This window comes from Cicer arietinum, chromosome 8 (assembly GCF_000331145.2).
Source record: "Cicer arietinum cultivar CDC Frontier isolate Library 1 chromosome 8, Cicar.CDCFrontier_v2.0, whole genome shotgun sequence".
Taxonomy (NCBI): Eukaryota; Viridiplantae; Streptophyta; class Magnoliopsida; order Fabales; family Fabaceae; genus Cicer; species Cicer arietinum.
Window position 1 is genome coordinate 10,981,735 of NC_021167.2, and position 15,603 is coordinate 10,997,337.

The 15,603-nt window shown below is 30.7% G+C and overlaps 1 protein-coding gene and 1 pseudogene across 1 annotated transcript; one reads left to right on the forward strand and one right to left on the reverse strand.

Moving 5' to 3' along the window:
* The first annotated feature begins 9,588 nt into the window (after positions 1 to 9,588).
* On the forward strand, positions 9,589 to 11,837 carry LOC101512936 (sucrose transport protein SUC8-like). Its single transcript, XM_004515533.4, has 4 exons — positions 9,589 to 10,944; positions 11,072 to 11,135; positions 11,394 to 11,437; positions 11,523 to 11,837. The coding sequence occupies exons 1-4, from the start codon at positions 9,703 to 9,705 to the stop codon at positions 11,700 to 11,702; spliced, it is 1,530 nt and encodes a 509-aa protein (XP_004515590.1). The 5' UTR covers positions 9,589 to 9,702; the 3' UTR covers positions 11,703 to 11,837.
* Positions 11,838 to 14,065: 2,228 nt separating this feature from the next.
* Positions 14,066 to 15,371, reverse strand: LOC101514564 (sucrose transport protein SUC8-like; annotated as a pseudogene).
* Between the last annotated feature and the right edge of the window lie 232 nt (positions 15,372 to 15,603).

Genomic DNA, 15,603 nt, shown 5'->3' on the forward strand with positions numbered 1-15,603 from the left:
GTGGTCCAGTTTGAATTTGTTGCTCTGATTGATTGAGCTTGTTGTAGAAAAATCAAGGAAACCGTGACGGGAAGAGAAAGCTCCCGGATCTTAATTTCTCCACCATTCACATTAATAAAATCATTTTGCTTTTTTATTTTAATTTATTAATAAAAAAACAGTATCTCCACTCTAATTATTCTAGTTAAGTTTTAAATAAGTTATTAATCTTTTTTCTTTTATGTCAAGTTAAATGCTTACCTTTAAAAATGTTTATATAATTGAATAATTTTTATTTTTAGCTCAGTTGTGTTTCTTTTTTTGTCAGAGTTACATTTAAAATATTTTAAATTGTTAAATCGTTCTCGATTGAAATAGTTTTAAACGTTTGCAAGTTAAGATGGTTTTTATCTCAAAATATAGAGACATTTCGTTCTTAAAATTATTTTTCTCGTTTTTATTAATTAAATAAATTAAAAAGAAAAAAGCCGAACTTGAAAATTATTAACAAAGACACACAACTATAGAGAGAAAAGACAAATTAGGAACCAACTGAATCAACTGCAGAATAGTTGAAGCACATAATCAGTCAAGTCAACCTTATGGTTGGTAGAATTTAAACTTCGGCATTCTTAATTATGCTTGGTAAACAACAAGGATACCACTAGTTTTTTCTATTATCATTTCTTCATCTATATCATTATAATTATGACCATATCAATATATGATTACCATTATTAACATCATTAGTATTTTCTTCCACTATATATATTCATGTATAATCCACCATAACATCACATATTGCTCATGTCACCAACTCTAAGTCATTAATTTTTCCACCACAATTAGTTTTAAAATTTAATTTATAGAGATCATAATAAATGTTATAATTTTTTTCATTATCAATCAATTACAACTGTTAAATCATTAGTAAAATTTATATTTTTAATAATTATTTCTAAAATTACACAGATAATTTGATTTATACTGCCAACAAAATTAAACTATTAGTATTATACTAATTTCTAATTAGATTAATTGCTATGGCCATTATCATCATTGTTGCCACGAACATATCCATGATCAACATAACTTTTTTAGTGATCCTCATTATGGTTTGTGAAAAGTAGTAGTGGCTGAAAATTTTCATCTATGAAAATTATAAAATGCGAATGAAAGGTAGTTGTTGCACGTGAATGTACCCAATTAGATTTCCATTTAATCTAATGTCACAACTCCCAAGGCCTCTCCTTTCTTTTGGGACACGTTGGTGCGACCATTTCATTTGGAGTTATACGAGTTTAAACGAAGAAATATAGTCTTCGTAAATGGTCTAATATTGATTACATCTTAAAAATAATTTAAAATTTTAAAAATAATAAAAAACTTAACCACGATTGATAATAATTTTTAAGAGTTTTAATTTATAATCCTTCTTATTTTTACAGATAAAATGAAGAATTTAATTAATATCAATTCAATATCAAATATATATAACCAGATATATATAACTAGTAAATCTCATAATCATTTAAGTCATGATCAACCAGTATTATTTAAGTTATAATCAATGCATTTGAATATTTTTTTTAACATTGGACTTTAAATCTTTAGATGTGTTACTGGTCTAATAATAAATTTATACCATATTTTGATATCTTTGGAGTCAAATTGTGCTTTAGTGAAATTATTAACTAATTTTCTAATTTTGTTACATCTTGATTCGTTCTTCTTCCGTAGACTATAATTTGGCTGTATTTATTCCATATTATTGATATTGATGTTGTGGGAAAGCTAAAAAGGAGAACTACAACTCTTAAGTTGAGGCCAAATCCAAATTAGGACATTCCAACGATCAAAAATACATTTTATTGGAGCTGGAAGATTTACCACGAGATTTTGAGTTTTAACTCAAGTAATTAGTTGTTATTGGGTTGATTAACACTATTTGGATTCAACTCTTTGTCTAACCTGCTAAGTACTTAGGTTAATCTAAATAGACATTATAAATTCACTAAAGAGCCAAACGAGGCACTTATATACTTCTTTTTTATAATTTAGTTTTGTGCAAATCTTCGATGTAAGACTAAAACTTTATGTTGATTCAATTGTTAGAGAAAAACTATTAATATTGTCTAATGACAACTAAATAACGATACTATGTGAAAACTCTTATAACATATAGACTTCTCTAAAAATATCTATAGTTTCGAGTACACTCCAACTCTCCAAAGGAAATATTTAAATTACACCTCAGAAGAGTTTAACACAGGAGTATAAGAGAAAAGAAATGAATTAAACACATCAGATAAGTCACTATCTCAATTATCACTACGAGAAAAACCTATTTTACAGCGCTTTTTCAAAAAAAATAAGCGTTGTAGCACCCAGCGCTGTAAAAGATACAACATCGCTTTTTAAAATAAAAAAGTACTATAAAATAGGTAGATATATTGCGCGCTTGTTATACTCGTTTTAGAGCGTTTTTTGGAAAAAACTTTGTAAAAGGTGTATTCAATAGATGCATTATTATGCATCTATTAGTGTGCTTTTCTGAAAAAGCATTGTAAAAGGTGCATTCAAAAGATGCATTATTATGCACCTATTACAATGCTTTTTCTAAAAAGCGCTGTAAAAGGTGCATTCAATAGATGCATTATTATGCACCTATTACAGCGCTGTCTTTTAATTTTTTCAAAAATCTTTTTCATCTAGAATCAGTTCACACAATCATTTCACAATCAGTACACAATCATTACACAACAACAAAACTATATAACTTTATAATTTAACTTTATAACTTTACATATTTACACAATTAGTTCACAACATATTCATATACATATTCACATATTGACAACATCACATAATTATATACATATTCATATAACTACATATTCACAACTTTTCAAATGTGTCCTATTCATATACATATAACTATCAGAACTACACAGAACAGAACTACCATATATTCATATAACTATCCCTTGCAGCATGCCATTTCCCAGCAAATCAAATAATTTTCATTTCAATCACATACTGACACCAGTCTTCCTTTATTTCAATTAGATCTCTTTCAGAGTATGTTGGACTAGAATTGTCAAAGTACTGTGCGATATAAAAATCGAACATAAATAAGTTAGAATCAAATATATACATAGTTTATATATGAAAATCAAATAATGAAAATACCGTACCGTTTATGGGATAATAGTTTGATTCATATCAATAATCTCCTTCATGAATCGCAATATATAGTACCATCAGTCAATGTTGTTAGTTTGACGAGGGCACTATAAAATAAAATATATAAGTCAATAAATATTTGTGCATTGATAGTAGTATAAGTTCAACATGCATTTTAGTGATACAAAAAACTAATAAATATAATACCTGAAAAACAGAAGAACAATAGGGTTACGACGCAGAAATACGAACAAAGAAGAACAACGCATAAATACGAACGATTTCTAGGAGAGTATGGTTCGCAGAAACAAAGATGGTTCGCAATGACAAGGAGAATGAAGAGGAAACAAGCGTATGAAGTTTACGTAATGAGGGTTAGTAACAAGACAATATTGTTCATAGGGTTCGCAATGAGAAGGAGAATGAAGAGGAGGATGAAACAAGCGTATGAAGTTTACGTAATGAAGAGGAAACTGAAGCGGTTTAGGGTTTAGGGATAGTATTGGAATGAGAGTTGGTAGGGATAGTAACAAAGATGGAGATGATTCGCAATGGAGATGGTTGGCAATATGATTCGTATGAACAGTAGAGTTCACAATGAGAAGGACAATGAAGAGGAGGAGGACTTGAAGTGTAGTGAAGTTTACGAAATGAAGAGGAAACTGAAGCGGTTTACTGTTATATATAAAACCCTATTACAACGGTCGTTGAAAGAGCGATGTAAAAGACCTCCTTAACTTGGTTTTTAAAAGCCTATTACAGCGCTCTTTGAAAAAGCGCTGTAAAAGATCTCCTTAACTTATTTTTTAAAAAGCCTATTACAATGCTCTTTGAAAGAGCGCTGTAAAGATATCCTTAACTTAATTTTTAATAGCCTATCACAAGGTTTTTTAATATTAACTTTTTATTTGAAGTTAGTTATTTAATTAATATTATTTCATTTTTATTTTGACAGTGACGTTATTGTATTGATTGAGAAGAGTTGTGATTTATTCATAACTTTCAAGTCAAACACTACTCTATATAAAGTAATTATATAATGTCTTTTAAATATAAATTAGTATTTTATACATTAGTATTGAAAAAAGTTAAATTTAGTCCAAAAAAAGGTTAAATGGTTATAAAATATTTTCAAAAAATTAAAATTTTATTCTAAAATATCGAATATATTATTTTTACAGTTTGTTATAATATTATTTTTAAAGTATAATGTTTGTAAAATTTGTTAAAAAAGTGTCAGTAAAATATTTGTACTAGTGTAAAATTTTTACTCAAATTAAAATGTTATCTTTTTTTTGTTGTAGTTATTTAATTTGTTATGATTTATTATGTTAGTAAAATGTTATTTTCCTAAGATATTGTAAATTGTTTCAAAAACCAAATAATACGTATTTAAAAGAAAGCAAGTTCTTAATATTGATTTAATTATGTAATATGTAATATTATATATAAAAAATGCGTTAAGAATATTTTCAAAAGACATAAAACGTTCATATTTTTAAATACTATAGTAGAGTTGTTAGTTTGACAGGTTTAGGGTTTAGGGTTTAGGGTTTAGGGTTTAGGGTTTAGGGTTTAGGGTTTAGGGTTTAGGGTTTAGGGTTTAGGGTTTAGGGTTTAGGGTTTAGGGTAAAAGACATAAGTTAATTTTTAATAGCCTATTACAGCTCTATTTGAAAGAGCGCTGTAAAAGACATTCTTAACTTATTTTTTAAAAGCCTATTACAGCGCTTTTTCAACAAGCGCTTTAAAAGACCTCTTAACTCATTTTTTAAAAGCCTATTACAGCGCTCTTTGAATGAGCGTTGTAAAAGACCTCCTTATTTTATTTTTTTAAAAGTCTATTACAGCACTCATTCAATGAGCGTTGTAAAAGACCTCCTTAATTAAATGACCTATTACAGCTAAATATTAAAATGTTCAATTCTGGCAGATCAAACAATAAAATTACATGAACTCAGTTCAGATCACATAGATTATATAAAACAATTAAACACATTAAGATGCCCTTCTTCTTTTCCTGGTGGGATTGACATTTGTTTGTCCATTAACGATACGAAACGATGGATTAATCCAAATTCCCTCATCATGATCATCTCTAAGATATAAATCATCATCAATTGAATCAATTTCATGTGGTTGTGAGGGTTCGTAGGGTTAGGACAATGTATTAAATTTGTTTTTATTTATTTAAAGTGAATGATTTTTATTTAAAGCGCAAGCCTTTTACAGCGCTTATATAAAAAACGTTCTAATAGGTCATTTAATTATATGAAAGCGCATGAATTTTACAACGCTTTCAAAAAAAGCGTTTTAAACGTCATGTAACATAAGGTGGGAGCGCTTTATTTTACAGCGCTTGTGTTTAAAGCGCTCAAAAAGCGCTGTAAAAACTATGGGAGGGCGCTTCAATTTACAACGCTTTTACAAAAAGCGCTGTAAAAGGGTTTTAAGCATTATGTGCAAGCACTATGTGACCCTATATGACCCTACAACAACGCTTGTCAAAAAAACGTTGTTGTATCCTCCGTTATTTTAAAAAAATTCTACAACAGCGCTTGTATTTAATAAGCGTTGTAAAAGACGCGCTATAAAATATCATTTTTGGCGTAGCGTATATATATGAGATTAACAATAAACATCTATTTCGAAAAGACGAAATCAATAATCGTTTAAATTTTAAACAATTTATAAGTATTAGTCCATGATAGCCGTTGTCCATAGTAATAATTATATAATTTTTTAACATATTTAAGTGCATCGTAGCATATGAACCATTAACTTGTACAACCACATCATCGTAATATACATTAGACTAGGTCTACTTTTTTGTTGAATTAATTAAATATTATAAATTATTATTAATACATTAATTATGTTGAATAGTCAATTATTGAATTAATGAAAATGAATTAGATTTTTTTTAAATTAGTTATGGATTGAGATATTCTATTATGTTGTTGACAATTAAAAACCTAAACAAAAAATAGTTAGTTTGCTTTCATCTTTTTTTCTTAGGAATCATAATATTCTTCATTCTTATTTATTTTTTATATGTTGTGATTTGTATATAAAATTATTAAAATAGTATCCGATTCTTCGACATGGTATCATAGTATTATAGCCACTTTATTGTTGTTCGATCAAAATATTGTAATTTTTGGTGTATCTTATGTCTTGTATTTTTGTATTTATTGCTCTTTGACTTTTATTCCTTTGTGACTTTAGTTTTATAATTAGTAACACATGAAGAATTAGTAATAATGGTTGCTTTTACTGTTCAATTTATTTACTATGCTTAACCGCTAAAGTAGACATATTAAATTTTCAGTTTAAAGCATCTAAAACTATATATTAGCTTTTCTCGAGTGATGACAAAGCTTAAAATCTAAATTCTTTAGAATTTCTATTCAACCACATTGTCTTGTGTTCAACTCTTTGAAGTAAAAAAGGTACTTCAAACTCTCATGGTTGCTGCAAATTGAAATTTAAATCCATACAATATATGTCTTTATATCTTATGTACAAACACAATGACACTAACTCTAAATCGCGATTATGGTAATTCCTCTAATGAATCTTAAGTTGTTCAAGAGCATAAGCTACTACTTCCCCATTTTGCATGAGAATCCAATCTAATCATGAACTAAACGCATCACATTAAACTATAAAGGATTCGTTTGAGTTAGGTAACACTAATATCTGTGTTGAGATTAATTTTTTCTTGAGCTTTATAAACTATTCTCACATTGAGTATTCTGTACAGACAACTAACTTTTATAAGTTAGTTTGGATAGAGACAAACCTAACATGGAGAATTATTCGACCAATCTATGGTAATAACTTGCTAAACCCATAAATCTTCAGTCACTAACTTAGGTGTCTTCTATTCAAGGACACTATCTATCAATGACTATTCTGCCTTTTGATATTATGTATCAATGACTCATTTGAGGGACATGATAAGAGACATGATATGCTATATTTATCATATTCTATCTTAATCCAGTATTTGATGAACCAACAACAAAATATAATAAGATATCCCTAAATTATCATATGTTGTTTATGTAGTTATACTTCTTATTAGGATGACAACAAAATATGCATATGTGGGTACTCACCCAAACCTGTTTCAATTTGGACAGGGAAAATTCACTTTGATTGGGTACGGATTTTCTCCGGAATTGAAACTCAAGGGTGAGTATGGGTTTGGGGTATTGATGCCCACCCCGCAACCGAACTTGCCCCACTAGTAATATAATTATCATTTTTAAATTTTATATACGTTTACATATTTAATATTTTCTTTATACAAAAAATATGATTGTAGTATTTTGTAATTTTATTATTGTATAATAATAATTATTTTATTATATTATTTATAATTAATATGATTTTTAAATTTTTTATTTTAGATATATGAATAGGTGCGGATGAGGAAATCCAAACCCCATCTCAAGCGGAGTTGGAGATCTAAATTTCATATCCGAACAGGGACATGTGAGGATTTTCCCAGACTAGTCAGGTGCAGGGGTGAGGAACATAAAACTCACCCCCGCTCCGCTCCGTTACCATGCCTACTTGTTATCATGAATATGTGATGAGAACAATAATTTACTCAATGACGCTTATAAAATATAATTCAAAAATAATAAATTAAAATCTAATAAAATATAATAAAATATAAATAAAAAAGAATTTGATATTAAATTTAAATTTAAAATATTAATCATTAATTAAAAAAATATTTACGATTTATAACAATAGTAGTTTTTTCATTTTATATATACTGATAAGTTATTGTTCAAAATTATAAAATTTTGAGTATTCATTTAAATTTTTAAAATAAATAATTTTTTAAAGTAATTTTTTTCATTTACTTATAATATATATCATATGTTTATTGAGCTTATCCAACCAATAAAATATAATTATTTTATTTATAAATGATTTGTTTAAATAAATTTAAATTTTATTTTAGTAGTGTCAATGAAGTTTTTTAAATATAAAAATTCATTCAACACTTATTTAATTTTTTTAAAGTATTTTTGTTCATTTATAATATTTAAAAGTATTGTCTAAGTTTATTTAAAAAATATAGTATATAACTGTTTCACAATAAAAATTTTGTCATTTTAATATGACATATATTATATTATGTCATGATATAGTGTGTATTAAACACATGACATGAAAAATTAGTATTAAATTGTCTGTTATTATGTGCACATCAAACATATGGTAGGATAATATTTATCCTATTATTATTCTATATTATCTTGATCATACTTTATATCTTATCATAGATCTATCATATTATCATATCGTGCACATCTGAGATTTAAATAAATATAGGTCTAACATTAGAGGAGGTGATTCAATTTTGAAGAGATTTAAATAAATATATCAAACGAGAGTAGTTTTAACATTAGAGGAGATGATTAAATTTTGACTATACAACCATTGATGATCATGATTAAGAGTTATTTAAGTGACACATGACCACTTAAAAAAAGTCACATGACTTTTTCTTTTAATCCTCCATATTTTTCCCCGAAATTAAAATTCGAAGGTGGGATGTGGATGTTTTTGCGGTGTTGATATCACCTTGCATCCGCATCTGAACCTAATCCGCTAGTAATATTATTGTAATTTTTAAATTTTATACACATGTACATATTGAATATACTTAATATTTCTTAAAATATTAAAAATTATAATATCCTCACTATAAAAAAGATTTTTTTTTAATTTTATTATTGTTTAATAATAATTATTTTATTATATTAATTATAATAAATATGGTTTTTAAATTTATAATTTTATAGATATGAATGGGTGTGGGCGTGGGTGAAAAAACTCAAACCGGTTGCAAGCGCAAATGGACATCTAAATTTTGCGCTCGATAAAAAATAAAGATATATTTTCTTTGATTAGTCGGATGTAGGAATGCAGAAATGAGGAAGGCAAAACCTGCCTACCCAATTACCATGCCTAAATTTGACCACAAGGTTTTGTAGTGTATGGGAACATAAAGGAATGGATCAACATGTGATTTTTTGCATTGGCAATGAGAGGACAACCATGTACAATCAATGGCACATGGTGGTAGTCATGAAGGAATGCAAGGAAACCCCTAAACATAAAATTTGGCATAACCGCACAACATCAATGTTCTTTTTATTATTTTATTTTATTTTTATTTTGATTTTTAAGTTATTTTTGTGTTATTTTAGTCCCTTAAAATTTTAAGTGTTGCTATTGTGTCCTTCCCTTCCATCTCTTTACATTTTTTAATAACTCTCAAATTCTACTTGAACAAGCTAGTCATTATGAATTAATTACCTCAAAAACACATACTTTCATAAAAATCATGTTGTCCTTATCCCACTCTTCCCTCATTATAAATTCACAAGATTACATCATTTCTAAACCATCTCTCACCAATTCTCCCTCCTCTAAGGCCTCATTCAGAGAGAAATAGTGGGAAAGCACAATACTTTTCTCTCCCTTTCTCTCTCTAGGTCTTGCACCATGGAGGTTACATCTCCCAGCAAGAGCAACCATGGTGACCCCATGGGTTCTTCCCTTGAATTAGATTGTGTTCAACCTGTTGGTAGCCCACTTCGTAAAATGATCGCAGTAGCGTCCATCGCTGCTGGTGTTCAGTTTGGATGGGCACTACAACTCTCATTGTTGACCCCTTACGTGCAATCGCTAGGTGTTCCGCACGTATGGGCAGCTTTTATTTGGCTCTGTGGTCCGATCTCTGGTCTTCTTGTGCAACCCATTGCTGGTTATTATAGTGATCGAAGCACCTCACGCTTCGGCCGCCGTCGTCCATTTATCTTTTGTGGTTCAGTCGCTGTCGGCATCGCTGTCTTTCTTATTGGTTACGCCGCTGACCTCGGTCACTCGTTCGGTGACAATCTCTCGAAGAAAACTAGACCAAGAGCTGTTGGTTTCTTCGTTGTCGGATTCTGGATCCTTGACGTAGCAAACAACATGCTTCAAGGACCATGTCGTGCTTTCCTCGCGGACTTAGCAGCCGGCGATGAAAAAATGACAAGAAGAGCTAACGCATTCTTTTCATTTTTCATGGCCGTCGGAAACATTTTGGGATACGCAGCTGGTTCATACAGCGGCCTATACAAAATCTTCCCGTTCACCGAAACCGACGCATGCAACATTTTCTGCGCGAATCTTAAAAGTTGCTTCTTCTTCTCCATCCTCCTCTTAACCTTCCTGGCCGGAATCGCTCTGGTTTACGTGGAAGACACACCTCGGCTGAGAGCGGAGGTGAGCGACAACAACGAACAGGTATCATGTTTCGGACATTTGTTCCGTGCATTGAAGGAGTTGAAGAGACCAATGTGGATGTTGATGTTGGTGACATGTGTGAATTGGATCGCATGGTTCCCCTTCTTCTTGTTCGACACAGACTGGATGGGTCGTGAAGTGTACGGAGGAGATGCAGGAGAGAAGGCATATGACACTGGTGTGAGATTTGGTTCTTTAGGACTTATGCTTAATGCTGTTGTTCTTGCATTAATGTCTTTGGCTGTTGAACCTTTGGGAAAAATGGTTGGAGGAATTAAGAGACTTTGGGGTATTGTTAATATTATTCTTGCTATTGGTTTGGCAATGACTGTCCTTATTACTAAGATGGCAGAGCAGGAACGTCAGCTAAGTGGTGGTGCCACCGTTGGAAATCCTTCTAAAGGTGTCAAGGCTGGTGCCATCCTGTTCTTCGCAGTTCTTGGTATCCCTTGTGCGGTAAGTCATTCATTTCTTTTTATCCTCATCACGTGAAGTGGTGCTGTAAATTACTGGAGCCCACGATCCAGTCAATATTTTATTATGTAATTTATTTACTGATTAATTTTTACTGTTTGTTGTCCAGATTACCTTCAGTGTTCCTTTTGCTCTAGCATCAATATACTGCAGCGCTTCAGGGGCTGGACAAGGTAAACAAAACTTTAGTAGTGTCTCATTGATTTTTATTTATTTATAAAACACTAGTGATAAATTAAAATTTATATGTAGTTAATTTAGTTTGGTAAGTATCTAATTTAAATCATATTTAAAATTATATTTAATTTTATAATATAATTAACTACAATTTTAAATTTGGTTTAAGTTATACATCAGATAAACTGAATTAAACAAAATTTTACTGAACATGCGCAAATGAATCATATGACCTTTTACTTCAAAATATTCAGGTTTATCTTTGGGAGTCTTGAATCTTGCCATTGTGGTACCACAGGTAGGAATATATATATATGTATATACTTTTTTTTATATAGTACATATGTATGAATATTATTTATTTGATCTAATTTTATATATAGATGGTGGTGTCAACATTAAGTGGACCATGGGATGCTCTTTTTGGTGGTGGTAATTTGCCTGCTTTTGTGGCGGGTGCAGTGGCTGCTGTGGTTAGTGCAATATTGGCAATTGTCTTGTTGCCTACACCTAAACCAGATGATGAGGCTAAGGCTACCATTGCTTCTGGCAGTTTCCACTAATTACTTATGTTTAATGGGGTGGGATATATATTAAATTGTATGTGTTTTTCTTTTGAATAGAAATTGAAACTTTTGTGTATAAAATATACTGTAACGAAGCTTTCAAAAAAATATATTGAAATTTTCTAATAGTTATATTAATATATTAAAATTAAATAATTTAATGTATTATTTAGTTAAGTGGTTGTAATGTTTGAGTATTATTCAAATCAATATATTTTTTAAGTTATCAAGGATTACATTTGCACCCAGCCTTGACACCTTTAGAAGGATTTCCAACAGTGGCACCACTACTTAGCTGACGTTCCTGCTCTGCCATCTTAGTTATAAGAACTAGAGGTGTTCAAAATAACTAAAAACTGAACCAAAATGTAGAATTGAACTGAACCGAACTGTGTTTTGAACTGAACTGATTTATAAAAATTGAGAAACGAACTATTTTTGAATTGATTTTTTTAAACTAAAATTGAACCGAACTAGTTTTCAGTTTGAAAAAACCGAACTAAACTGATTTTCAGTTCAAAAAAACTAAACCGAACTGATTTTTATTTCAAAAAACTTGAAGCGAATTTGTTTTTTTAGAATTAATTAGGGGTAATTATGTAAAACTTGGTCTATATAAACAAAAAAAACTAAGTTAAACCTGTTCGATTCGGTTCAAAGTAATAAACTGGTGCACCAGTTTATAAAACAGTTCGGTTCGATTTTTTGAACTGAAAACTAATTTGGTTCAGTTTTTTCAAACTAAAAACTAGTTTGGTTCAATTTTCAAACGGTTCTGGTTCAGAACTGAACTTTGTCCACCCCTAATGAGGACAGTCATTGCCAAACCAATATCTTTGGAGAAAAAAAAATATATAATAATTGAATTGATTATTTAAAACAGATTTAAAGATTAAAATGACTACTCTCTTTTGTAAAATAATTATCATTTTTGATTTCAATGTAATTTTAATTATTTTATTCATAATTTTCCTAAATATTTTATATAATTTTTTTAAATAATATTTTAAAGTATTGCAAATGATAGACGATTAACTTGGGGTGCCAATATAATTTGGATGTAATCATGTAATATATTTGCACTCTATTTTTAGAAGAAAAAAAATGATTTTATTTCAATTGTACCTTCTAATTAATAAAATTTACACTACTCTCAATATTTTATTTTCACTTTGCACTTATTGTAATAAAAATACACTAATAAATTATAAATATAAATTAATAAAATTGCAATTTATTTATCATATTTTCTTAAGCTATGTAAAATTGTCAAATATTATAAAACAACAAAGATCGAGAGTAATAAAAAAATATTTATCAATATTTTTGTTATTTCTATACATTTATAAGTAGGTTGACCTCTGATAATTATTCATACGTTTAAACATAAAAATGATCGTTTATTTATTTTTAGTAAATGGTCATGTTTATTTGTTTGATTATTAAAAGGGGGTAAAAATAATATTGACAGCTAGGAAGGTTGGATGTTTAGATGACAAAAAGAAAAGGCATTAATTGAAAATAAAGTGGTATGGACTAAGGAGTATGGAGGTGTGTAAAGTAGTGTTGTGTTTCATGAATTTCAAATTTCCACACACTATCCATTCTGGTTGGTTTGCTTGAATTGCACGAGATGAGAGACTAAGGCCATTTCTTTATGCTCTTACTGCTATGTATAACGTGGTGCAAATTTCGCTGTCCACGCGCTTCAAGAATGAAAATTAATTAATCAGCATACAAACGCGTGGTGTTGTCCTAATAGTACGTTTTTTCCTAAGAAATTGTGTGTGCTTTGAAAAAACGCAGGAATGGGCTTATCCATCCCGGGTCAGATTTAATTTGACATTTACAATTTTCAATTTTTATTCACGACAGATTTAAATTGTATATGTTCTTGATTATGCTAAGGTCCAACTCGTAAAAAGCAACAACCAAAAGTTTTAAGTCACACGTTTTATGAAAGAAGGAGCTCTCGGTTTAAATTCCAGAAAATTAATTTAATTATTAAATCTTTTGAATTCTATCTTTTTTTTAGTCGGCTCTAACTCCGACAAACAAAAAGATATAAGAGATGGGAATTACGGTGTAATATTCATTGAAGACACAAGTTTTTATCTTTATATAATTGTCCTGATAATGATACTCCTCATTTAGATTATGTGCATAGTATATATTGTCCCATGTTTTAACAGATTTTCTACCTTTATCTAATGTTTATGATTCCTTTCTTATGTCTTCTGATTCTAACAATGTAGTTCCTCGTGCTAATAAAACACAAAGTGGTTAACGACTTATTTTTAAAATAGAGAAAAAAAACTAAATAAAGAGAGATTGTTGAGAGTCACGTATATTTGTATTTATGTTTAAAAATATATTCAAATATCATTATTAAAAAAGAAAAATGAATGACTTACCCCACAAGGGATATCAAGAACTGCGAAGAAAAGGATGGCACCAGCCTTGACACCTTTAGAAGGATTTCCATCGGTGGCACCACCACTTAGCTGACGTTCCTGCTCTGCCATCTTAGTAATAAGGACAGTCATTGCCAAACCAATAGCAAGAATAATATTAACAATACCCCAAAGTCTCTTAATTCCTCCAACCATTTTTCCCAAAGGTTCAACAGCCAAAGACATTAATGCAAGAACAACAGCATTAAGCATAAGTCCTAAAGAACCAAATCTCACACCAGTGTCATATGCCTTCTCTCCTGCATCTCCTCCGTACACTTCACGACCCATCCAGTCTGTGTCGAACAAGAAGAAGGGGAACCATGCGATCCAATTCACACATGTCACCAACATCAACATCCACATTGGTCTCTTCAACTCCTTCACTGCACAGAACAATTGTCCGAAACATGATACTTGTTCGTTGTTGTCGCTCACCTCCGCTCTCAGCCGAGGTGTGTCTTCCACGTAAACCAGAGCGATTCCGGCCTGGAAGGTTAAGAGGAGGATGGAGAAGAAGAAGCAACTTTTAAGATTCGCGAAGAAAATGTTGCATGCGTCGGTTTCAGTGAACGGGAAGATTTTGTATAGGCCGCTGTATGAACCAGCTGCGTATCCGAGAATGTTTCCGACGGCCATGAAGAATGAAAAGAATGCGTTAGCTCTTCTTGTCATTGTCATTTTTTCATCTCCGGCTACAAAGTCGGCGAGGAAAGCACGACATGGTCCTTGAAGCATGTTGTTTGCTACATCAAGGATCCAGAATCCGATGACGAAGAAAGCAACAGCTCGTGGTCTAGTTTTCTGCGAGAGATCGTCACCGATTGAGTGACTGAGGTCAGCGGCGTAACCAATAAGAAAGACAGCGATGCCGACAGCGACTGAATTGACCACAAAAGATAAATGGACGACGGCGACCGAAGCGTGAGGTGCTTCGATCACTATAATAACCAGCAATGGGTTGCACAAGAAGACCAGAGATCGGACCACAGAGCCAAATAAAAGCTGCCCATACGTGCGGAACACCTAGCGATTGCAGGTAAGGGGTCAACAATGAGAGCTGTAGCGCCCATCCAAACTGAACACCAGCAGCGATGGACGCTACGGCGATCATTTTACAAAGTGGGCTACCAACAGGTTGAACACAATCTAATACAAGGGAAGAACCCATGGGGTCACCATGGTTGCTCTTGGTGGGAGATGTAACCTCCATGGTGCGGCAATTCTTTTTCAATGCCCTCTTTCGAAAAAAAAAAAACACCAAAATGCCCTTTTTTTTTTTCAAAATTTTTTTCCCTTACAAGTCAACCTACTCCCAAATGGCGACTTCCAACTGGTTTTTTTTTTTTTAAAAAAAAATTTCAATTTTTTTTCGTTACTCCATATATATAATTTAATTATTTTAATTAATAAAAATACATAAAAAATAAATAAATAGACATTTA